This window comes from Cryptomeria japonica, chromosome 7, assembly GCF_030272615.1.
Source record: "Cryptomeria japonica chromosome 7, Sugi_1.0, whole genome shotgun sequence".
NCBI classification, from domain to species: Eukaryota; Viridiplantae; Streptophyta; class Pinopsida; order Cupressales; family Cupressaceae; genus Cryptomeria; species Cryptomeria japonica.
This window is the reverse complement of record NC_081411.1, coordinates 106,897,633-106,922,074: the sequence shown is the minus strand read 5'-3', so window position 1 is coordinate 106,922,074 and position 24,442 is coordinate 106,897,633. Positions and strand designations below refer to the sequence as shown.

Genomic DNA, 24,442 nt, shown 5'->3' with positions numbered 1-24,442 from the left:
ATTAAAATTAATATACATAAATAATAATAAAATATAATACTCATTAAGACAACTAAATGAAGGAGAACTAATAAATAAAATATAAGTAACATGACAAACAAATAATAATCTGCCTATGATTCTTGTCCAATCATTAATGGAGATTGTTGTGACTATCCCTAATAGATGAAACACAATGATAACCACTTATCATTTGAGAATAATACCTTACCATGCGATCCATTAAGGAACCCGATTATGTGTTAACAATCACTAACTAAGATGTGTGATTAGATATTTATGAGAGGAAACGATTAGGAATAGGTTTATCTCCAAACATAAGGGCACAACTCCACATCGTCTCAACCTTGAAGACATATTAAAGGTGTATCACATCCTCACAAAGGGATCGTGAAGTTTATATTTCATTTCTTATCCAGTATTGGGTCGATGAAGAGTAAGCCTCGGCCGTAAGGAACTAGGACGCATATATCCATCACTATATATTAAAACACTGCCAAGGGAGATCACCATTGTAATCTTTACAATCAGACAAAGTGATCAAATTTAGACTATTGTCTCTTACACATGAATACTCGTGTGAATACATTGATATTAATCTGAGACAGTGACTGTAGATATAATGTATACTTCTGTTCATATATAAATATACGTTCACAATACATTCCATAGTATCTGCATTTAAAAAGGATTGATTTATCAGACATCCGTCCTTTCTCAAGCCAATGTCCATATCAGGTTTCTTAATTGGACCAAAAATGCATAATCTATAATAAAGTCGAATATTGCCATCATAAGATCATTTGGCAATAATATTGATTGAATTCCTCATTCCTCTACTAAGCCATTAGTGAAACATATATAGATATTCATATATTCAGTTGTAATAGACAATAAATTTTTTTAGAGATCACTGGCTCATTTGCAATATTATACACTTAATCATTAAAAGTAAGGCATCTTAAATTGGTACAATAAGGGGATATTACATAGCACCTCTTCACCATTATGCATGGTCGCATCATACATCATACCATTGTGGTATATTGCCTCCTTAAGTCTATTAACCTCTTCCTACTTAATGACAAACTTTTGGCAACCATTTTTTTTGCATTGTTTCATTTGCATGGCGGAGATTTGTTGTACTTTAATTTCATGTTGAATCCCTTGAAAGCATACTCTGTTACCAAAGTCATCTAAACATGCTACCCTCTTGGAGAAACAATCCACTATGGCCTTATACTTCTTTAGCCAATTCACCCGCAAAATCACATCATAGAAATGCAAAGGTGTCACATACAGGTTTACTTATGTAGTATATCCTGGTAGATCAACCCTAGCTTTGAACAAACATTGAACTCCCCGAGTTCTCGTCTGGTTGGCATATTTTACTGTCCATGAATTAGCCATATAACCAGTTCTCTTGGGAAATCTACACAGTAATCTAGGACATATAAAACATTATGTGGTGCTAGTGTCTATCAACACCATTATGGGATTATTGTAAAGCATACATGTTGTTTCTATAGGTCTGACCTAGTATTCAACTTCCTTATTATCTACCGTTGCATGGATCCTCTACTAGAATGTTGTATGTTGAGGAGGTAAGGGATTTTGCGACTACTGACTACTTTGACTTTTCATTGGGCACTAATTTGCATAGTGATCTCCATAGATGAAACACACTCCAGGTGGTCCTCATTTTTTTGTTCTATCCTTTCTTTGATTACTGTAACTCTTCCTATCCTTCTTGTAGTTTGGTTTATTTCCCTCTAATCCCTTCCTCATAAAATTCTGAGGGGATTGGTTCCAATCAACTTACTTGCGGTTTCTATCTCAGTAGGAATCATCTCTTTTCAATCTTTGCTCCTGTCTGACAAACTTTTCACATGCCTCATCCATTGTTCGAGGTGCAAGCACATCTATCTCCCCTCTTATCCTATGATTAAGTCCCATGACAAACTTCCTAACACGAAAATTTTTATCTTGTTGAATATGGAGTGAATATTTAATTAATCTGGTAAATTTCTCCCTGTATTCGTTAACACACTTGACTCTCCTTGTCTGAGGTTCTGGAAGTCCAACAATTTTCAATCATAAAACATTTTCAGAAGCCATCTTCGTCTAAAGACTCTCACAAACTACTCCCATGTGATCTCAGTTGTCTTTAGGCCCATTTTCACCTTCTTATTCTCCCACCATCTTGCTACCTCTCCTAATAGTTGGTAGGCCCCCCAAGCTGCTTTAGAGTTGTTGGAGTAATTCTTGATCTTGAAATACTTTTCCATTTGTGTGGGCCATGCTTTAGCAGCATCCCCAGATATAGAACTCTCGAATTTCAGTGGTTTTTCTTTTTCTCATATCATTCGAGAGATCATCTGCTAATTGGTTTTTCTTGATGTTGAAGTCTAAGGACTCTGATTGTTCTTCTTGTTGTCCATTCAATCTAGCATGTTCTTGCCTATCAAGGTTACTCGTAGATTGGGTTTCTAATTCATCATCTCTTGATTCTCATTGCCCTGCAAACCTTCTTAGTAGGTTATCCAGCCTTGTCTGGGTCTTATTCATGGCTTCTAGAAGCTGCCTCATCATAGCCATGGGATCATTAGTATCCTCAGAACCTCCTAGATTATTCCTAGAATTATCCATATTCTAGTTGTTTTCTTGTTCTAAGAAAATTAAATTTATTTTATTAGATTCATTAAGCTATTACATTTACATATCAAGAATAGAATTGTTATTCAATAATAGTGTACACAATCCAAAATTTTTAATTTTATTACCTAAGCCAAAATTGTTTTACATTCATAATATTCAAACAAATTCGTTAACTCTTATTTAAGAGTCATCACCACTTTATGTGAGATTCTTCTTGGTTGCTAAATTTGGAATAATGAACAAGCCTATATCCCAAAGTAGGTACATGATGTTTCATAGGTTTTTCTATTGTTATACCCTTCTCAGGTGGGTTCTCAATCACAGGTTTAGTTTTCATTTCAAATTCTTTCAAAATAAATGCTTTGACTGCCAACAACTATCCATTTTCGTCTCTCTCCAAAGCCACTCAAGGGCCCCAGCCATAGTCTTCATATTAGAGGGGTAATGAACAACACATGTAATCTTGTTTTAGCCAACGCATATTGGGTTCCAAACCTTCTTCCAAGGTGTTTGTCAGATCCACATCCTGTAAAACATGACTGTCTATTTTCAACTTTCTATCTAGATGTATTCAGGTGTTGAGCCTGAGGTTTAATGTCAAACCTGGAATCTCTGATACCATATGTAACAACTACTATACTTAAGTACAGAAAAACAGTAACTAATATGATATCTATTAAAAGAATTGACAACTATCATTAGATTCGGCAGAAAAGGAAACTATTAACTAACTAACTAACTTTCATTAGAAAGAGAAAACTAACTAACAACAGAAAATTAGTTATTCTAATTCGTCTGAAAAAAGAGAAAAGTTTAGAGATTACATTGCTACATCTTTCCTACTAATTCAAAAACAAGGCTCAACATAACATGGGAGAGGAAGAGCATCATCAAGGCCTTTTCTGCCCAACCATAGACTTATAAGTCTCCCATGCCTCTTTCTTTTGGAAGGGCCCAACCCTTCACGAGGGTAGAAGAATAAAGAAAGAACAACGACCATTTAACCATCTGATCCTGGTGTTTAGAACCTGCATGGGCTAGCCGATCACACACTATAGGTACCCCCTAACTAGCATGACCATTTGACTAGTAGTGTATCTGGTTCAAGTGAACTAATGGTCATATGCTAACTCCAGTGCTACTTTGGCCAAGGTTTCGTAAACAAGCATGATAATGTGTTGTCAGAATTCACCACCCTTACTCGGCTTAAACAATTTGAAGTGCAATTGACTCACTATCACATAAGAATTAAAGTTTATTTGACCCAAGGAAATAACCGATTGGTTCCACATTCACAAAACAACTAACAAAATGGTCTTACCGACCTTCATTGTAACTTGTTTTAACAACCAACTTACTGTTGACTTCAGAGTTTATCATTTCCTATCATCTCGAGGACAACATAAATCACTAACATAATTCAGGCTCTTCAATCGGACAAATATTAACATTTTAGGTTGTCAAGCCTCAATTTTTTGGAAATTTTGTGACAAGGGTGATGAAAATGTCATTTGTGCAACAAATCTTATTAGGCAATGTGTTTCATAATGATTACCATGAATGCAAAAGTTAAATTTTCATTGTCTTATTATGATCCTCTTGCATTTCACTTAAGGATTTCAGAAGTTAACATGGGGTTTATTCACAATCATAATCCAAAGTGTGCTCTCTCTTTTTGGGATTGATGTATGGTGAATGATGGAGAAAGGGCTTCACAATGGGAGAGAGATCAATTTATGCAAGGAAGCATATGGAATACACGACAAACACTAATGAAGAGGACTCGACAAAGAGAGGGAGCTTTTCAAGGATCACTTTACGAGGATTCTACAACGACCTTAGATTTCCATTGGAAATCCAAGATCATGAAGGATTGTTACAATATGGAGGATTGTTCAACTATGACAAGGAGATCAAGGCAAGATGACATTCAAGAGGAATAATTCCAAAAATGAAGAAGGATTACTATGAAGATGAAGAACATTCAAGGAGATGATGCAATTTGGGAATATGAACCATCTCAATCAATCAAAAAGCTAGAAAATGTGGAGTATCAAGAGATATTGCTAAGGAAAAGAAAGTTACAAGATGTGCTAGTTGAGGTGGCACCTAATCATCTCCCCCAATAAAATCACATCAAGTTCAACATGTCCAAATTCATTGAACCTGACTCATCAACAAATGGACATGTTGATGCACTGAAGGAAATGTCATCATCTACTCCTTGTAAATGTGCCATTGAGGTTGTGTAATTTTTCATTGGTCCTTTCCCTCGAGAGGATATGAATTCAAAGTTTGTAATTTCCTCATTGGATGACATTAAATGTAAGAAGGTGGTATTTGTAACTACTTCACTTTAGGGTTTCATAGAATTATCTTGTTTGCTGATTTTGAATCAATCTAGGCCCTTCATTTTGTAATTTAAGGTCTATATAAAGTTTGGCCTTCTCTTTGTAAAAGCTAATAGATAACAGTTAATAATTAGGAGTTAGAAGTACTAGGAGGAGGAGATCAAAGATTGTTACCAAGACTATGCTAGAATAAATACATGATTTCTATTGAAGATATGGTGGATCTTTGTGTGTTGTTGCAACATTTTGCATGGTTTCTACTTCTCAAGTTTTAGTTAAAGTTCATTGATTGTAATGGAGAAATGTGATGATATTTGATGGAATTCTGGTTCATACCATTTGTAGTTTGTTGATTGTAAATTGCAATGTATGGTTAGTCTAAACCTAATTTAGCACTAGTTCGATTGTGGATATTCATTTGGATTGTGTTAGTATTGGGTATTTGGATGAATGTTTTACAATATGAAAACCTTTCGTTACCTTTGGAGATTGCATCAATTTTGTGTAGTTATTTCCTCATGGTGAAGTAAAGCTTGATTTGTGGAATCCTCCATCTAAGCATTATCCATTATTATCATTGTCTCTAGGTTTAGATTAGATTTCTCTAACCTTATCCCTTTTGTCTTTTAATTGAAGTTTAAGTCAGTCTAGTATTCAAGTTCCAACTAAGCATAAGTCCCTTTGTGAGAATAGCAAATCACATCATTCGCTGAATCTATCTATCGCAAAGTCGCATCGTTCACATTGTAAACCTTGGGGTTGCCTTAATTGACCACATTGTTTAGCATTTGAGTTTCCCTTGTTCAAGAGAGGATAGAATACGCGGTATTTTATTATGTGTTGGAGGGTATCACAAAACATGCATCAACATAACCTATCAAGTTGAAGGTGGTCAAATATCCTTGTTGGAAAGTGTGTGAGGACCATTTCATCATCCCACTACTGTACATACGAAGAACAATGCACAAGGGAATATACTATAGCATAATAGAAGGATTGCATCCATATAAGATAAGGGTAGGTGCTTCTCAATATGAAATATAAGTGTTAGTTGAATGAAGATTAACAATGTCAATAAAAGTTTATCTCATATGACAAAACTAAGCTATCTTTCCCATTTTGATTTCTAAAAGTTTGATTAATGTAACTATTTGGCCATGATTTCAAAATGTGGAAACAAAACTTTGTTGCAATCACTTTTCAATACTAATTTTATGCTTAAGAGTGACCTAAAAAATATCCCATGCTTGGGTGCACCAACTTAGTTGCATCAACAACCTCAAGAACAGGCAATCTAGTATTTATCCCATAGATTTTCCATCATTGATTAGACATAATGCTATTCTACATTGATTCCTCGGTGACTAAAACTCCTTCTAAATATCCAATTTTTGTGGTATATTTCCTCTTATGATCATTTTCAAGATTTTATAACTAGAATTTGATACTAAAATCAGTATACACATATTACCGCAATATTGACACTAGGTTATAACCTTACCTCCACTATATCAGGGATGATTACATTTGATATTCATATTTGTAGACAAAATTAACATTAAAACAATCTATGCATCAGTTAGGGAATTAAGATTTCAGCATCTGGTGACTTGTTGTTTCCTAGTGGGGGGAGTCATGCCACCCACCCCATACTTCCTTCCCGCCACACTTCCACCCAACCATCAAGTATATCCTTTTTATGAGGATGGGATGTGTGCTCACTAATCAAGTTAGCCTCCTCCTGAATGATCTCCATATGCATCTGTCTACGTTCCAATTGCCTCATGAAGGCCATCAATGCTTGTTCAAAAGCTGCTTTGCCTGGTTCATCCCTCTCCCAAGTGAACCCGTGTGATAGTTTATGAATGTACACAGTAGTGGCCCCCTCCTTGATCCACCTGTCAAACTTGTCCGAGTCGAGTTTAAGCACAACAATAACCTGCATGGAAATAGAATGAGCAATGAGTCTCCATATTTCTTTAGCAAAGTGACATTCAAAATAGTCTCCATTGAGGTGCCTGGTATTGCTATTAAAGATGACATCATTGCGATACTTCCATATGAGCCAAAGAACCTCCAAAGAAAAACAAGACCAAAAGATATTTGCAATTCTCCTACAGCCCTTGATATAGGCTAGAATAAAATCTATGTAATCAAGAGAGACAGATTCTAAATTAAATCCAAATAGTCTCCATATTTCTTTAGCAAAGTGACATTCAAAAAAGATATGTTTCACAAATTTAGGTACTCTGCATATGTTACAACTTAGTAAAGCACCTTCCTTATTTTTTATGGGGAGTTTATTTAACAGTAGGCGCTAGCCAAAGAATTGTTTTTTCGGTTCATTATGGGCCATCCAAAACCTACTCAGACAATCTTTCCAGGTCTTTGGCTCCCAGTTTAGGTCCCAGCATTTGTTAAGGTGCAGAAAAATGGTATCAGCCTCAGTGAGTGTAGCATATATGCATTTGGCTTTAAGGGAAGGGAGAGGTGTGCCATCAGTCCAGCAAAGTGCAGTCATGGGGGGGCGAGGGAGAGGGAGGTGGGAGAGGGGGAGAGTAGAGGATAATGTCATTCTAAGTATGTTATACGTCCTACTCTGGGATTTCAAGATAGAAAAGGTGAGTTGCAACTCCTCCCACGGTCTGAGTTGGTTATTTGCAAACAACTGCTCAAAGTGTTCAATACCCCTATTATGTCATTTCAATGCAGAACAGCCTTGAAGAATGGCCAACGGTTTCCCATTATGAAATAGATTCCACCATATTGATCTGTCATTAGCATTATTCCCTTGTTCAGTGCCATCAACTTTGATATTCACCAAGTGTCTCACATGTTCCCAAGACTTCCATAAGGACCTGAAGATATCAGAACCAGTCAGAGCTACCTCAAACTGCCCCATAAGACTATCAAGTATTGGGAGGTCTTTCCATTTCTTAGCTTTCTTAGGAACTGAGCATATAATATTATTCCTTATAAGCACTTTCCATGGCTCATTACCTTCCATGGCCTTAAGAATCCACTTGGAAGAAAGAACAATGCCTTGTAGCTCCAGGTCTTTCAACCCCATCCCACCAAATAGTTTATTCATAGTGCACCACTCCCACTTGACTGCATGTTGTTTCTTAGTACCCTTGCCATCTGACCATAAGAATTCCCTAATCTGCTTTTGGACATGGTTAAATTGGTAGTTCTTAAATAGCCAGGCTGATGAGAAATAGATATTATATGAGGCCAATATTTTTTGATACACTTGGAATCTTCTAGCCAAGGAGAGAAAGTTCCTATTCCACTTGGAGAGTTTCTTATCAATCTTGTTCCTTACCCATTCCCACATTTCTTTTAGATTTGGGAGAACGGAGAAGGGAATACCTAGATATTTTACAATCTATGTTGGGCCCAACCAATTGAGGGAGAACTTTGTAAGCCAGCCCGGAGGGTTGTCATCCCAACCAAGAAGATTGGATTTGTGTAAAGCAATCTTGTTGCCAGATGCTAGACAAAAGATATCAATATTTTTCATCAAGGCGGAAAGGTTCTCTTCCTCAAGCTTAAATAATAGTACAGTGTCATCAACAAATTGGACATTACAGATTTCCTCCTTGTTAGGTAATGTAATACCCCTAATAGGGGGAGTAGAAGAGGAGTCCTTAAGTAAGTAGAACATTGCATCAGCAGCTGGAACAAAGAGAGCAAGAACTAAAGGACACCCATGTCTGATGGATCTAATAAGTGCAAAATTGGAGGACCTTAACCCATTGACTTCAACAACAGCATTGGCATCACATAGTAAAGTTCTGACCATATTACAAAATCCAGGAGGGAAGCCTAATGATTGAAGCATCTAAATGATATAGTCCCATTCTATCATGTCATAAGCTTTCTCAAAATCTATAAGCAACATCGCTCCACTCTACCCTGATTCCTTCACCCAATGTAGGGACTCCCAACATGTAATTAAGTTTTCCAATATATACCGTCCTTTAACAAACCCTGTTTGAGTAGTACTGACAATCTTAGGCAAGATTTTTTCCAATTTGCATGCAATCAACTTAGCTAAGATTTTGTAAGACACATTCAACAATGTGATAAGTCTCCAATTTTTAAGTAGGGTTTTGTCGCCTTCCTTAGGAATGAGCTTTATTAGACCTTGGTTAATATTCTTGCCCAAGGAGCCACTATTTATCACCTCAGTGTATAGGGAGTGCAGATCATCAATAATCCATCCAATGTTTTCTTTATAAAATTCTACTGGAAATCCATCAGGGCCGGGGGATTTATCATTGCTAAGAGCTAAGATAGCTCCCCTGATTTCTTCTTTTGAAATATCCATTTCAAGTATCCTACTATCCTCCTTGTCAATAAGTTTAGGGACTAAGGACATAATAATCTTTCTGGCATTTTCTTGTTCCTCCCTACCTGGTTCAATAGAGAATAGGTTCTTGTAGAACTGGGCAAAGCATTCAAGAATTTCAGTTGGGTCAGAGAGGTTCTTATTTTGATCCCAGATAGTGTCAATTTTTTCTCTAGCTTGTTTCATTTTAAGAATATGAAAGAAGAATTTAAATCCTCGATCTCCAATATCTAACCAATTCAATTTAGCCCTAGCTCTCCACCCTTTGATTTTCTGATTCTATAGTCTTCTAAGATCAGTCTTGACCCTAACAAGCTGGTTGGTGAGTGATATGTTCTCAGGATCCCCTTGGAGTTCTAGTTCAGCCTCTTGGAGGGCATTGTGCAGTTGTAACTCAGAGGCTCTGGCATCTTTCGCCTTCTTTTTACCCACAACTTGACAGAGTGAGGTCTAGGTTTTAATATTCCGATTCCATCTATCTATGTTGGACATCTGGGAATTACCATATTTATTAAACATTCTGACCAAACACATAGCACATTTCAAGTCTTCATACTTTAGAAGGCCAGTGTTCATTCTGAAGTTCGAGCTAGGGTTTGGTGGGGTCACCCTATTATCAGCTAACTTTAGCCCTATCATAATAGGATGATGATCTGAAAGTGTGTATGGTATGACAGCATACTGAACCCCCCATCATTTTTAATAATTTCAAAGAAGTCTTTGTTGAAATAAAATCTATCAAGCCTGCAATAGACTCTTTTATTATATTGTTGATGGTTACACCAAGTGTACCATATTGCTTTATACTCAGCCTTCTTTCCTTCTAGAGGATCAATCAATTTCATCTTGTTAGTCATCCTTTCCCACTGCAATCTCTCAACTCCCTTCCATTCTACCTTATTACCTCCCTATTTATCTTGAGCATTTACTACCATGTTGAAATCCCCTCCCAGGAACCAGGGGATATCTTCCAAGTTAGAAATCCATTCCCACATACTTGGTCTTTCCCGGTAGTCATTGGAGGCATAAATTGAGCAGATGTCAAAGGTGGAGTTGCCATTCTAAATGATAGCACATACTGCCCTTGCACGAGGGGATTGCCCCCATTTTTTCACCTTATTAGCCCAATTAGGGTTTAATAAAATTGCAGCCCCTCCTCTTCTTTTAGGGTGGTTGGTATACATGGGAGTGGCCTCCCTCCAAATGAATTTTAATCCAACTTCTAAGGTGAATCCCAATGATTTTAACTCTTGGAGCATAAGACAATCAATATCTTTGTGCATATTTAGAAATCTTTTGACCACATATTTCCTATCAGGGGCCTCAAGGCCCCTGATGTTCCATGAGATGGCTTTCAACATTAGGAGGATTGTTTAGTAGTATCCATCGGGGACTTAAACCCCTCGAAGCACTTAGGCCACTCCTCAGGGTTAGAGAGGTGACTAGCATCAAAGGCCACTGTTGAGAGTGGTCTACCTCTTTTTTTCTTTAGTTCAAAGAGTTGTTCGGGTCCCAATGATTCTTTCCTAACTGATGTCTCCTTAGATACCTTAGGAGATCTTTTCCTTATTTTTTTCTTGGATTTATTACTTGATAGGTCCCCTTCCCCACTAGTAGAGCCAAAGTCAAATACTCTAGGATTTGGGAAAATGGCTTATCCCCACCATTGTTGTTAACCTCACATTCATCAGGTTCCACACAGGGTCCAATGCCATGATCATCCTCAATGGCTTGGTCGGAAGGGGGGATGGTGAGCCCCAAATTCCCATCAATGTCACCTGATGCTAATTCAAGGGATGTGGTAGGGTTTTGTGTCCCCTCCCCCTACACCTTGGCCTCCAAGGGAGTATTTGAATCGACAGCTATGGAAGGGATGTTCTTTTCCCCAAGGATGTCCCAATTGCCCCTACATTCAGCCCCGAGACTTATAATGCATATGGCATTGGTGGTATCTTGAAGACCACCATCATCCCCTTCGACCAACTCATGGAGGAAGGGCATGGTATTGGACTCAATCTCCTTTTTCTGATTACTTAAAGCCACTTCGAGTTGTTTTCTATGTTCTGCAACCATTTTTAGCTTTTCAAGGACAATTTGTTGTGCATTTTGGGTCTTGGGTCCACCAATGTTAGTGGGGAACACAACCACATCAGATTCCATTGATCTAGGGATACCGGTGGCCAAATTGGCCTCTTTTATGGCCTTCTGATATTTAGCCAAACACTCAGCAATCGAGGGAGGAGCACTGGGTGGGTTAGAGCAGCCTTGAGGGTGGTAGTTAGTGAGTGGGGGATCAGTGGTAGGTGGGGGTGACGGGTCAGTATGGTTAGATTGAGAGTGGTTGGAGGGGATGGAAGGCGAAGATTCAGGGTGTAATGGGGGGGGAGTAGGGTTAGTCTGATTAGGGTTCAAGGGGGCTTCAGAGGCAGAGTGTAGAGAATGCCAAGCAGAGGTCTTCTTGGGATGAGCGGCATTTTTCCACTTCTTCTGCACTTATGACAAGCATTAATTCCCCCCAAATATTCTAAGGGACATGAAAATAACTGGTTTTCAATAGATATATTAGTTACAGAGGGAAGAGTCGAGCCAGGGTTGAGGGCAATAAGCACTCTCGCATCCATATGGGGTAATAAGGCAGCAGAGGAGTCAATTTTAATCACTTTGCCTAGGGGTTCGATAATTTTTGAAATACAATTCCATAAAAAAGGCGGCACATTTTTTATAACAACCCATTTAGGGTTAGACAATGCCATAACTTCCTCATTACATGCAACAGGATTCCAAGGAACAACCCTAAAACAAGAGTTTCCAACATTCCAGAATTGTTTTTCTAACACTTTCTTGTATGTTTCTTTATCATTGAAAAAAATAAGAAATAATCCTTTTTGTAACATTCTACAGAAGAAAAAATGAATGCCAAGCTTTAAAAACCAAACATCTTGATACCATCTATTCAAATATTGCCTAGACGACATTCTATCTATATCAAGGGCTGCTAAAAAAATCGCAGAATCCCTAAGTCTAGAAATTTCCTTAGAAATACATTCTACCATGGAAGTATTAGGTTTAATGACAACTTTGGGTGTTGAGGTAGCCTCACCTTCTTCGCGGGCCTGGCTTGCTGCTGCATCATGGAAGACTTCCGACTCGAACCTTGCATCCTCTAGGAAGGTGGTGCAATGCCCTTCAACAACCTAGCGGAATGATCTCTTCCCTTCGGCGTTGCCCTGGTTAGTTTTCTTCCCTTCGGCGATGCTCTAGTTGGATTTATTACCGACCCCAACCTTATTCTTCTCTATTAATGGAGACATGAGCCGAATTGAATGCGGGGGCCTCCCAGTATGCTTGGGACCCCCTGGCCAGAGAGCCAACCTGCTTCCAAGGACCGTTTGTATTCGTCCTTGGTTGCAGAGCCCCTCTCCAAAAATATTTAATCTGTTTTAATTATCTCTCATTGGTGGCCTGGTTTGAAAAACATGTAAAATCTAAAATGTATTGACAACACATATGAACAAAATTGATAATAATATAGATTTATATTGATGTGATAATTGTTTATGAAAAAAAATTAGAATTTAATATCATACTTATTAGATCAATTACAACAACATTTACAAAATATTATCAAAATTAAAAAATTTAAATTATTGAAACAATTTTATAAAATATATTACATATTGAATATATAATCAAATAAAACTAAATATGAAACTAATTCTAACTTGTTAAAAACTACACATGTAATTTATTTTAATTTAAGTTATTTAATTTATTTATATTTAAGTTATTTAATTTAATTTATGTTATTTTACTTTAGTTTTAATTAAATTAATTATTTAATTTAATTTAAAATAAAATACACTAAACATTTTATTGAATTAAATATTTAATTTGGAAATTCTTATTATAATTGCAAGTTAGTCAGACTAAGTACAACCATGCATTAATAATACTCAACATGGAGGCCATTGAAAATGTATGTCTTAAAACTTATTTAATTTAGTTTGTTACTTTTAATTATTTAATTTAATTTAATTTAAAAGAAAATCCACAAATTTAGTGGATCTCATTTATAGTTCATTTTTTCATAGAGTATTTAGATTGTTTGAAATTTATCATGCAAATTTTTTTTATTAAACTAAAAATTAAAAGTAAAAGTAATAGTAAAATCAATTGTAATTATAAAAGTGTCAATTTTAATTATAGAAGATTTTATTGATGGTTAATTTATTTTTAATTATTTAATTTAATCTATTTAAATTATTTAATTTTTATTTTAATTTAAATCTACAAATTTACCTTATTTATAGTTATTTTTTTTTATAGATTATTTGAATTGTTTCAAATTTGTCAATTTTAATCACAGATATCCCATTATGTAAGTATAGCATATCAACGATATCCCATTATGTGATGTGAGTATAGCATAACAACGAAAAAAGATAAGGAAATAGGAAAAATAATAAATACTGACGTAAGGAGTCGATGCACTGTCATGGTCACGGTAGTTCTCGTTGGCATTCAATAAAATGGATGTAAGACATAATAGGAGAGTCTAAGGGCCTTAAAAGAAATGTCAGTTCTCGTTATCTAACATACAAATTGATGCTAATTTGCAAAAACATCCACATTACTTAGGATCTTCAACTTCCTGCATGTCATAAAATTTATAAATCAATCTCTAGACAAGTGTGCGAATGTTTTTATTTGAATTTTTGTCGGGCAAAGAGGATAAAATGCTATGAATAGTAGTCATGGCTTTTGGTATTGTTCAAAAGAGGAAATAACCTCTTTCAGTCTATGATGTGGATTATCCCCTATTTGGGTCTGAATTATCCTCGTGCCTGTATAGAATCAAGACATTTACAGGCAGATTCAGAAGTCATTTGCTCTCCCTGCAGGCACGCGTTATCAAATTCTCTTATAAATCTATCTCGTTGATATCATTATATGAGAACGCATATTGATATTACTGTTCTATGTGCCAATATCATTTGTTCTATGTTGATTTGTGAAACAGGCAGAATATACATGGAAAAATGTGATGAAACACGGCTCCAAGATGCAGGAGATTGCTTTGTAGAGGCAAAATCCTGGCATGATGCGGCAAGTGCATATGCCAGAGCTAATTGTGTTTCCAAATGCCTGAATGCCTGCATAAAGGGAAAATTATTTGAGACTGGTTTGGAATTTATTCAAATCTTGAAAAAAGAAAACTGCAAATCAAACTGTGGAAAATGTCAGGCTTGTGAAGGTGTAAAAATTGAAACTGAATATCTTCAAATGTGTGCAACTCATTTTCATCAGAAAAAGGATTCCAAGTCTATGATGAAATTTGTGAAAGCCTTTCCTACAATGGACCTAGTTAGATCTTTTCTTACAAGGAAAGATTATTTTGATGAACTTCTGGGAATTGAAGAGGCAAATGGGAACTTCATACAGGCTGCAGAGGTGGCAGAGATGAAAGGAGATTTGTTACTCGAAGCTGTCATGCTAGAAAAAGCAGGGAAATATGAACAAGCAATTAAATCAATTCAATTACATATGCAGTTAAATTGTTTGTGGGGAATGGGAAATAGAGGATGGCCGCTACAGCAGTTTCCTGAAAAGAATGAACTATTAGACAAAATAAAACAAATAATTAATCAAAACCTGCACCATGTACCTCAGGTCCTTGATTCCCTTGATTGTGAAGCATCAGTATTTTCAAGCGAGTCTCAAAGTCTCCCTGAGTTAGTAAAACAAATGATCCTCACACAGAAGATGAGAAATGTCAACATTGAAGTTATTTCTCTTCGTAAAGTTCTTGATGTGCACCTTCGTTCTTATGTCAAAACATTTCAGCATGACCAAGGAAGGAGTTTTCTCAACATGGATGATAACTTCAAAATGCTGCTGGAGAATAGAGTCTCTTCAGCGACAATGATGTTTATTTGGAATTCATTAAAGAAGAAATTGTTATCCTCTGTGGATTCACTTTCAAAATTAGAAAAGAACCAGGAAAAAGAAGAAGATAAAATCTACATTGAATTTGCTTGTCAATATTTTGGCACCAGAGTGAACAGAAATAATAGATTCTGCACTGTGTTTAATAGTGAAGCCTTCTGGCTCAAGGGCAGGAGAGTTGAACTGTTGCAGAGACGAGGAAACTGCGCACAGATTAGTTGCCAGAACTTTTCTATTCATGCAAAAGAGTTTCTTTTAATGGAACTGTTTTCTGTGGGAGTTCAGGTTCTCAAAAAGCTTCAAAAGATCTATCTTTCATGTACAAATCAGTATTGTAACCTTACTGTTGAAGGCAATCTGATACTTCAAATTTATCAAGTTTCAAAAGCTTTGGAAGATAAGCTGTTAGCTGAGTTTGGAAATGTAACAAAGTTGATTAATATTGAAGACCTTGAAAAACGCTTCTTTGAGATTTTTTTCCCATTGGAGACACAGAATGAAAATGTGAAGAACCTTGTCTCTTTGCGTGAGAATCCAACAAGCAGTATGATTCTCAACGATATAACTGTCAATATAATAAGCAAAATGCATAATGGCATAACTCCAGGTCAGATTGGAAGATTGCAAGTATCGCTCCCCTTTTTGCCTAAGGATCTGGTGACACAGCATGGTAAGAAAATTCTTAAGAGTCTTCAACACAATGATTGCTGGAAGAATGAACTGCTCTGGCTGCATATGGAAACATTTACTGGAATCAATTTGCAAGATAAAAGGCTGAGTCTGATAGAAAGCTTTGGAACAGCTTTATACTCTACTTTTAAGAACTGGCAGAACCAAAGTGACTACATTTCTCCACACATTTTCCTCTCTCAACTGGAAAAGCTGTTCTTCTTTTCATCTTCATGTGAATATCAATCAGAAGGCTTGTTTTTGCCAAGGTTTTTCTTTGTAGAATTTATGACTGGAGAACAAGGGAACTCCTCCTGTGCTTGGTTTCTTCAATCACAATCTTTACCTAGTTGCCAGGGAAGGCTTGAAATGTTTTACCATCCTATATATGATATAATTTGGCAGCTGTTGGTAACTTCAAAAACTGAAACATTTACATGGATCAAAACTTTCAAGATTGACAGCAGAACTTATTTTCCAGAGATGGCAACACGTTTGATCATTATGCTTTGCCTGATGGGTATCAACAGCACAGATCTATATCAGAATGCTAGGACTATGCTGTCAACTATCTTCCGAGATGAACATATCAGAAAGAATTTGCCTCCTCAATTTGGAGGAAAGCTGCATCAATTTTTACAAAATCACAATCCAAGCAGAGATGCATTTTTCATTCACTTCTCTCGGTTAATGAGAGATATTGATAACCCATTGGTGATGATTGATTTAGTTAAAAGTCCTGAACTTGATTGTAGTACTGCTGATTTCATTGTTCTTGGACCTGAGAACATTAAATGCAAGGAAATTCTACTTCAGTCTATCTTTCAGGATAAAGGTGATACGATTGCTTTAGATGAAAGGGACAGAGAAATGAAGAGTAAAGAGCTTCCAATACATGGCAAGAAGAACACACGGCCATCAAATAGCAATAGTTTTGAAACTATCACAAAGCATGTTTCTGAAACTTCTAAAGATGATAAGAGTTTTTCTGACAATGCTGAGTCTCACAAAGAAGAGAAAGAGAATGCTCTCTCCAAATCCACTCCAAATCCATAGTGGACACCGGTAGCATTGATCAACAGGAAAAGGGTGATTTCTTAGGAGTTGATTCCAGCTCTAGAGACAAGAATATCCAGTGTTCATTACTTGAAGATACCAAAACTTCTTACAAGTTTGAAGTAGATGGTCAGTCTCTACCGTCTTGTGCTAGGAGCCATCTTGAAGAGTCACTGTCTATTAAGGACAAATACATCCGGGAAGCTTGCGAGGTTTTCCAAGGGAACAAAAATACATTTTATACAGGGACTTTTATTTCAAAAGCTTGCCCTCTCAAGGTATAAAAATCACAGGACTGTGAATCTGAATTATGACAATCAACGTGATATGTTATATTACAAAAAAAAATCCCTTTTAGCTAGTTATCCCTAAAGAGGGTAAAAACTCAACTATTTTGTATAACAATCTCTGATAATTTGAAAAAATCGATGCAGGCTGAAGTTCTCGAATTCTTGGACCTGATGGAGACCACAATATCAAAGGTGAAACAACGCAATGTTTGTCCTGATGAAGAAAATGATGCCTTAAAGGAAATGCTTGACATCCGTGAAGAATTATTACATTTATCTGAACTCCTTCATCCAAGGTCAGTTAATGATCCTGTACATATGCTCTACCTGCACCAGATTATGAAAATATTTTGAATTACAGTACAAAATAGAAGAAGCAGAAGATACTTGTTTATGAAAGCATACTTTGATTTCTCAATTATCTAATCTAAAGGAGTGCCCTTATTATTTGATTTGCAGGCATGAGAAGCATCAAGGTTGTGACATTGAATGGCTAGAGAATGATGCTATAGGCCGTACCTCTACCAGATTACAGGAAAGTAGGGACAGATTGAACAGATTTAAGGCTGTATTTGAAGGTAACACCCAGGCTGACACTGAGTGCATTCAAACAGTCCAATCTAAAAACAAGCAAAAGATGAAGCACAAGCCCAAGAGAAATAAGAAAGGTGGAAAAAAGAAGTAAACTTCCAGAAGATTTATCGGTGTATAGGATTGATGGATGTATGTATTTTACATGACATCTTTAAAGTGCCAGTGAATTCATGATATTCTTTTGGTTTGATGAACTCCTCTTTTATAATGTATTTTAGTAGAACTTATTTGGTATATTCATACAAAACCCTTTGTACGAAATTTTACATCGTCTTATTATATTAAGGTAATGAAAAGAAGATTAAAATTTGTCACATAGATTATAACCAAGGTTGCCATGCCCCTCATCTGGGAAAAAAATATATTCAATTTATATATATGTGTGAACTAATCACATACGTGATGCATGTGTGAGCTAGTCATTGTCTGCACCTATGATATGTATCAGTTAGCCATATTGTGTATATGTGACATATGCATAAGCTAGTTATCGTGTATCTATGAGATGTGTATGAGGTAATCACTTTGTGTATATGTGATACATGTGTGAACTAGTGACATTGTGTATATGTGATGTATGCTTGAGCCAATTATTACGTAAAAATTTGATGTTCATATGACTTGGCCATCATATGGTTTTGTATATAATCATACATTGATATTGGTATTGAACTTGTATATAATCATACATTGATATTGGTATTGAACTAACATTTAACCAAAAAATATTGACTATCACACTATTATAAATAGATTTAATTGAAACAATAAATTCAATGTGAGATTGAATATCTCATATTATAGAAAAGGATTAAATCACTCTATTACTTGTATGTGACTACAAAGCCTATGATTCTGAAACGGGATATATAGGCAATACCATTATACATATGGCCTTATATTGGAGTTTACCATATTTAGTAAAGTATATAAGATTGCGACCTTGAGTTATTTCCATGTCTAAAGTTAATAAGATTGTGAAGCTAACCATTTTAAATTGAATAGAAATTGTTTAATTGATTAAACCAATATTTAAGATGTAATGATTTTAAAAATAAATAAAATTAACAATTGCACCTTGGTGTGCAATAGGTATGCCAGAGAGGTATGAAAGGTTGATTAATCCAAAAATGCTCTATTTTTAGCATAAATTTGTAATGCATGAGGTCCATTGGTAGGCCATGATGCTGTTTGCACATCAAAGCTCCTGTTGTGACTTCTTCACACATCACCCCATTGCAAATGGGCCCCCCTTTTCTGCTTTGCTTAGTCGTAGGTAAAACCGATATGATTTTAGCAAGCTCCAAAAGTTTTAAGATAATAAACTTCACTCCAAATGATTGTCTTTTGAGGATTCCCTGCGAATTGATTCAAGTTGAAGTTGTCAAAATTGTCTAAATATGAGAGCTACGCATCAACTTCTAAAGATATAGGTTGGTGAACTTCTGCACTTGAAGGTTGAATGAAGCAAGAGATGAAGCCCACTGGAAGGGAAATAAAAACAAGAAACCCTCAAGCCACAAAGATAGAGTTGGTGAATTATTTAGTAAAGGAGAGTTGTGCATCAACCCAAGCACTAGAAGGATGAAACCAAGGTGCTGAAAGATGTAACCTGCATGATATAAAGTTAGCTGGAAACGAAAGAGAGGTAAAAATGCTATAACAAAGGAGTGAAACTTCTAAGTTGTAACGGTAAGGACTAGAAATCATCAAGTCAAAGCCAAACCTCTAGACAAGTAAGTTGAAGCCAAATTCCAACCTACACAGTTGGAGGTTAAAATCATTCATTGCAAAACTCGAACCTCCTAAACAACTAAAGCGAATTTATCAAGAGATGATAGAGCGAACTAACTTAAGGTGAAAATCTTAAGTCGCATGGATGAGGGTTGAAAAGATGAAAGATGAGACTCTCAACTCGCATGAATGAAAGTTGAAAAAATTCAGATTAAAATCGAACCTGCAAAAGATGTAAGTTAAAATGCTCAAGTCTCAAGGTCAAAATCCCAAAGATGAAGGATATAGAATTACTAAGCAAGTGAGAACAAAGGAGAACGCATACACTTGAAGGTTAAATGAGACGAATTCCAACTTGGACGGATAGAGGTTGCTGAGATGTAAATTAAGAGAGATGAAGTTTGCTTGAAGAAGATGAAGGCTGAATTCGATGAATAAAGGACAAGATAAAATTGACACCTCACAAACATGATACTTCTCCATAGTAGCATTTAATGGAATGGCCTTAGCACACCTCACAGAGGAAGCAACCAGAGAAACATTTGGTATTCTGCACCATGATGGGATGATTGAATTGACTAAGCAAGAATCAGAAGCCTTCTTTGAAAAGGCATCTGGAAGATGTACGAATCACATCATTTCAGACTGGATGAATGGACCCAAGAAACCACAATCGAAGATACCTAAGAAGTTTGTTTATCTTGATTTCAAAGAAGAGTATGGTGATATGGTATTCTTGTTGAATAGAATCATGGGGCGTTCACAAGGAGCAATGTTCAATATATGGATGTTTTGTTATGTGGAAGAGGTATCTCTAGGATTGAAGATGATAAATTGGGCTAAGTTAATCAATGAACTTGGATATCCAGCTAAGAGAATTGGATAGAACAAAAACATTTTACATGAGCTCCTATGTTGTATATGCATTGGCTAGACACATAAGGTACAAAGGGTTGATATGCAAGGGAGAGGTAGGCATAAAGAAAGGTTAGCTCAAGGTCTATGATTGTTATCCTCAGTTGCGGCTACATGAAAAACAACACTTTAGGAGAGTCAATGATGTGTTCATGCAATGTATCTCACTCGGTTATTGCAAGGAGGACTCCACATGAGACTATCTAAAGGAGCAATGGCATTGGTAGAAAAGTATGGTTCGTGGTTCATCTAATTCCCCACCTTCTCATACATCAGGATTCAAGGATGTTCATATCATCCATATCGTATTCCACGATATCCCACTAATAGGATGGTACTACTTGAAGTGGTAAGGCAGCTAACAGAGTTTGATTTCATCCAAAAGGAGGAAGGAAGGCAAGGAATTTCATATCCTATCTCAATTGATAAGCTGATGGAGACATGTTATCCAGCCCAAACCATCGAGACAACAAATATGGAGCTAGAGTTTTATCAACTAGGTGTGTACAAACAAAGATCACATTTTGATCCTTATAATAGAATGCCTACCATTGGAGGAAAAAAGTTCAAACAAAGAATTGATATGGAAGGCTATTGGGCAGATCTAGCATATGAGTTCGAAGTTAGAAGAAAGATGTGGTCCAGGATGTCAATTGACTTCATCAAGAGATGTGACATCTTCCCAATTCTGGATCAAGTTGAAGATGAAGGAGAACAAGTATTACCTCAATATGACCAAGAGAAAAATAAACCTATCCTAACACCTAGTCGGTCTCAACCCGAACTCACTAACATCAACACTTTAATGAAGGATGTGTTGGACATCTCAAGATGGTGGGTTGATCAACAAATCAATAACTTGAGAAGCCAAGGGATATCACTCACATATGACAACATGGATGAAGATTCCTCCTCCAAAGAAGATGAAGCAATGAAGAAGTGAATAGCGAAGGAGAAGTCCAAGTCTCCAAGAAAAGGAAGAATGCAAGTACTAAGGAAGTCGCTAGTGTTGAATCTGGAAGAAAGAAGTCAAAGATAAACACTACCTCTTCGATCACAAGTACTTCCTCAATGAGAGAGTTGGGAATGAACTGAACTTCAATTGAAGAAGGCAACTTGGGAAATGAGAAAAGGATGGAACAACCTACTTGTGTCCAAGATAGAACATCACCAATTTCGAATTGTGTGGAAGAAGCAAGAATAATCCTGATAGAAGATCTAGAAGGTCATAATCAAAACATAAGTGGGAATCAAGATGAAGTTGTCATTTCAACCTCAAAGGAAAACAATAGAGATAGCAGATTGGAAGAAGGGATGGAATTGTCTACTATCCTTGATTAGTTGAAAGAAAGGATGAAAAAGAAACCAAGTGTAAAAGTTAAACCTATTGGAGGAGTAGATGATTCCTTTGCAAGGATTGATCAAGCTAAGGAACAAAAGAAGGCAAAGAAGTTCTCTCATATCTCTAGGGATGATTCAAGATCACACATACTACAAATAGCAATCCCTACCATTAACAAGCCCAGAGATGAGATCACCACTATGGAGTATGAAGTACAAACAATTGACCTTGGACACACTACTGAAGAGCAAAAAATTCAAGAAGTGGGGGATAATCTAGTATCCATTCGACGCAGGCTCCGCAAAGCAAAAGAAAAGAAAAATAAGGTAGAAGCATAAAATGCAAGGTTAAAGGAGTACGTACAAACTCTAGTGAAACCAATCTGACAAGAAGAGGAAGCATTTGTTCCACCTCCTTGCATCTCCTAGGAGTCATTTTAGAACCTTGAAGCAATGAGAAGTTCAAACCTAGAATTAAAGAGATGGATAGAAAATGTTTCAAAACAAGCAGAAGAGTTTCTACAAGAGATAGTGAGAGTATACAATGAAGTGGTAATGTTCAAAGGATGACTTCAAAGCATGGAAAACCAGTGGGAAGACTTCCCGATGGCACAAGACAAGATGATTGCTTGCCTCAAGGTGTTGCGATATATACCAGTTCATGTATTAATAAAAGAAGGTGTAATACAAGAAAGTAACATTTATGACTTCTAGCCTTGACATAGATCTTTGATGATGATAAAGACAACACTTGATAGGGTGAAAGGAGAATGTGAAAGAATGGAAGAATCTATAGTACCCCTCCCCGATCAAGCTCTGGTTAACCTATTTTGACCATAGTTGACCTTATTAATAGTTTGCATGGATGGTTGGAACACTATGTAAATATGTTTTGATTCAATATGGTGGACTATGTTAGATGGATAAATTAGTGAATGTAGACCCCTTGGGCATAATTAGATGTAATTTGTTTGTATATCATATATATCTGTTAGGGGTTTGGGGTCCTATCCCGAACCCATCATAAGAATATCTTTAATTTCTGTTATGGACTTATCTTTCGAGATAGAACCTTGACACATCATGGTCATGAGACCCTCTTGACATAGGATCCTCATGAGACTAGTGGATAAGATGCATTCCACATTATGATTGATTTCAGTACTTAGATTAATGAAGTTGTGATTCATTTATGCATGCCTAATTGGTGATTGTTTTATATGATTCTTATGATGATGCAATTGAGTAATTGATTACATATGGATTGCTAGGAAAACTGGTAATTGGATGTACAATTTTTAATGTTCTTTGAATTTGATCAATTTATGAGATGTTGTGAATTGGATGTTATGTGTCTAATGTGTATTTCCTTTCATATACTTATATATGCATGTGGTTTTGGACTACTGTTGTGTGAAATGAGATGTGCAGGAAGTTAATCCATGTGACCATGGAAATACACAGAGAACTAAGGCCAAACCTATGTGCCATAGTAAAGCCAAGGTTTGTCTATTTGGAGAGACAATACCTCGTATGTGATGTGTTTAATTTCGTATTAGTGAATGCTTGATTGTATGTTCAAATTTGTAACTGTTAATACATGCCAAGTTTATTTTGTGATGTGTATTTTATGGTGTCACTTGACACTTGTGATGTGTTGTGAGTTGGCATATCACATGTCCTTACGAGGGAAAACTGTGAAACCCTATGCATTTTCAAATATCATGTTGTGGTCCCAAAAGATAACTTGGTTAGATAGCCTATAGTTTGGTCAAATCAAGTTTGACCCGTAGATAAACTTTAGGTAAGTTTTTAGGGGGTCAAACTAACTCTTAGGGTTGAGGTTAGGTCACTTTTGAAGGCCCAGTTGATATACCTATAGGTAAAGGACATTTTTAGCCATGTGACCACTCACATGTGATTGTCAGGTCACCTCAAAAGTGGGTTTTCCAAGATGGACGAAAAATTGGCTTTTTGAAGATTGACCCTTGGTAAGGCAACCTTCTATTTCAATGATTGATGCACTTCCCCACCTTACACTTACCTTTTGAGTTTCCATTTTTAGAAACCATGTAAGAGGTTGGGAAGACCAACCTATGGGATCTCACATCCTTTCCAAGGAAGTTGGAAAGTGTGAGGAGATCCTACTTAGGGAAGAAATTCAAACTTGGAATTTTGATCACCCACTCTCCAATCTTGGAGACTAAGTTTTTGAGTAGGAATTAAGATTGAGAAAAAAAAATTTGGCTAAGGAGACTTGTAGGGGGAATTGGGCAGCGCTTTTTCAACACACAAACCATTGGCATGAGTGAAGGTTGGTGTTATTCTTTCTATAGTTTAGATGCATTCATGTTGTGTGTAAATCTGAATTTGTTTATGAGTTGAGTGTGCTTCCATATTTTGAACTATGTTTAGAGTAGTTGATTTTTATTTGTGAATTCTTGTATTTATGTTCATGGGAGTCAAGACTAAACTCACCCTTGGGAGGAAAGAGTAGTCTTGGGGTGAAGGGTTATGGGACAGTCTTTGGGTGT

The 24,442-nt window shown here is 36.4% G+C and overlaps 1 protein-coding gene across 1 annotated transcript; it reads left to right on the top strand.

Annotated features, from left to right (window-relative positions):
• Positions 1 to 17,026: 17,026 nt before the first annotated feature.
• On the top strand, positions 17,027 to 18,286 carry LOC131045074 (uncharacterized). Its single transcript, XM_057978591.2, has 3 exons — positions 17,027 to 17,312; positions 17,469 to 17,620; positions 17,784 to 18,286. Exons 2-3 carry the CDS (start codon positions 17,496 to 17,498, stop codon positions 18,007 to 18,009), a joined length of 351 nt encoding a protein of 116 aa, XP_057834574.2. The 5' UTR covers positions 17,027 to 17,312; positions 17,469 to 17,495; the 3' UTR covers positions 18,010 to 18,286.
• The last annotated feature ends 6,156 nt before the right edge of the window (positions 18,287 to 24,442 follow it).

Bases quoted from the DNA above. Each gene is read 5' to 3' on its own strand.
- LOC131045074 (XM_057978591.2), top strand. From the start codon at position 17,496: ATGGAGACCACAATATCAAAGGTGAAACAACGCAATGTTTGTCCTGAT. The intron at 17,621-17,783 runs GTCAGTTAATGA...TTTGATTTGCAG, and splicing joins TCTGAACTCCTTCATCCAAG to GCATGAGAAGCATCAAGGTT.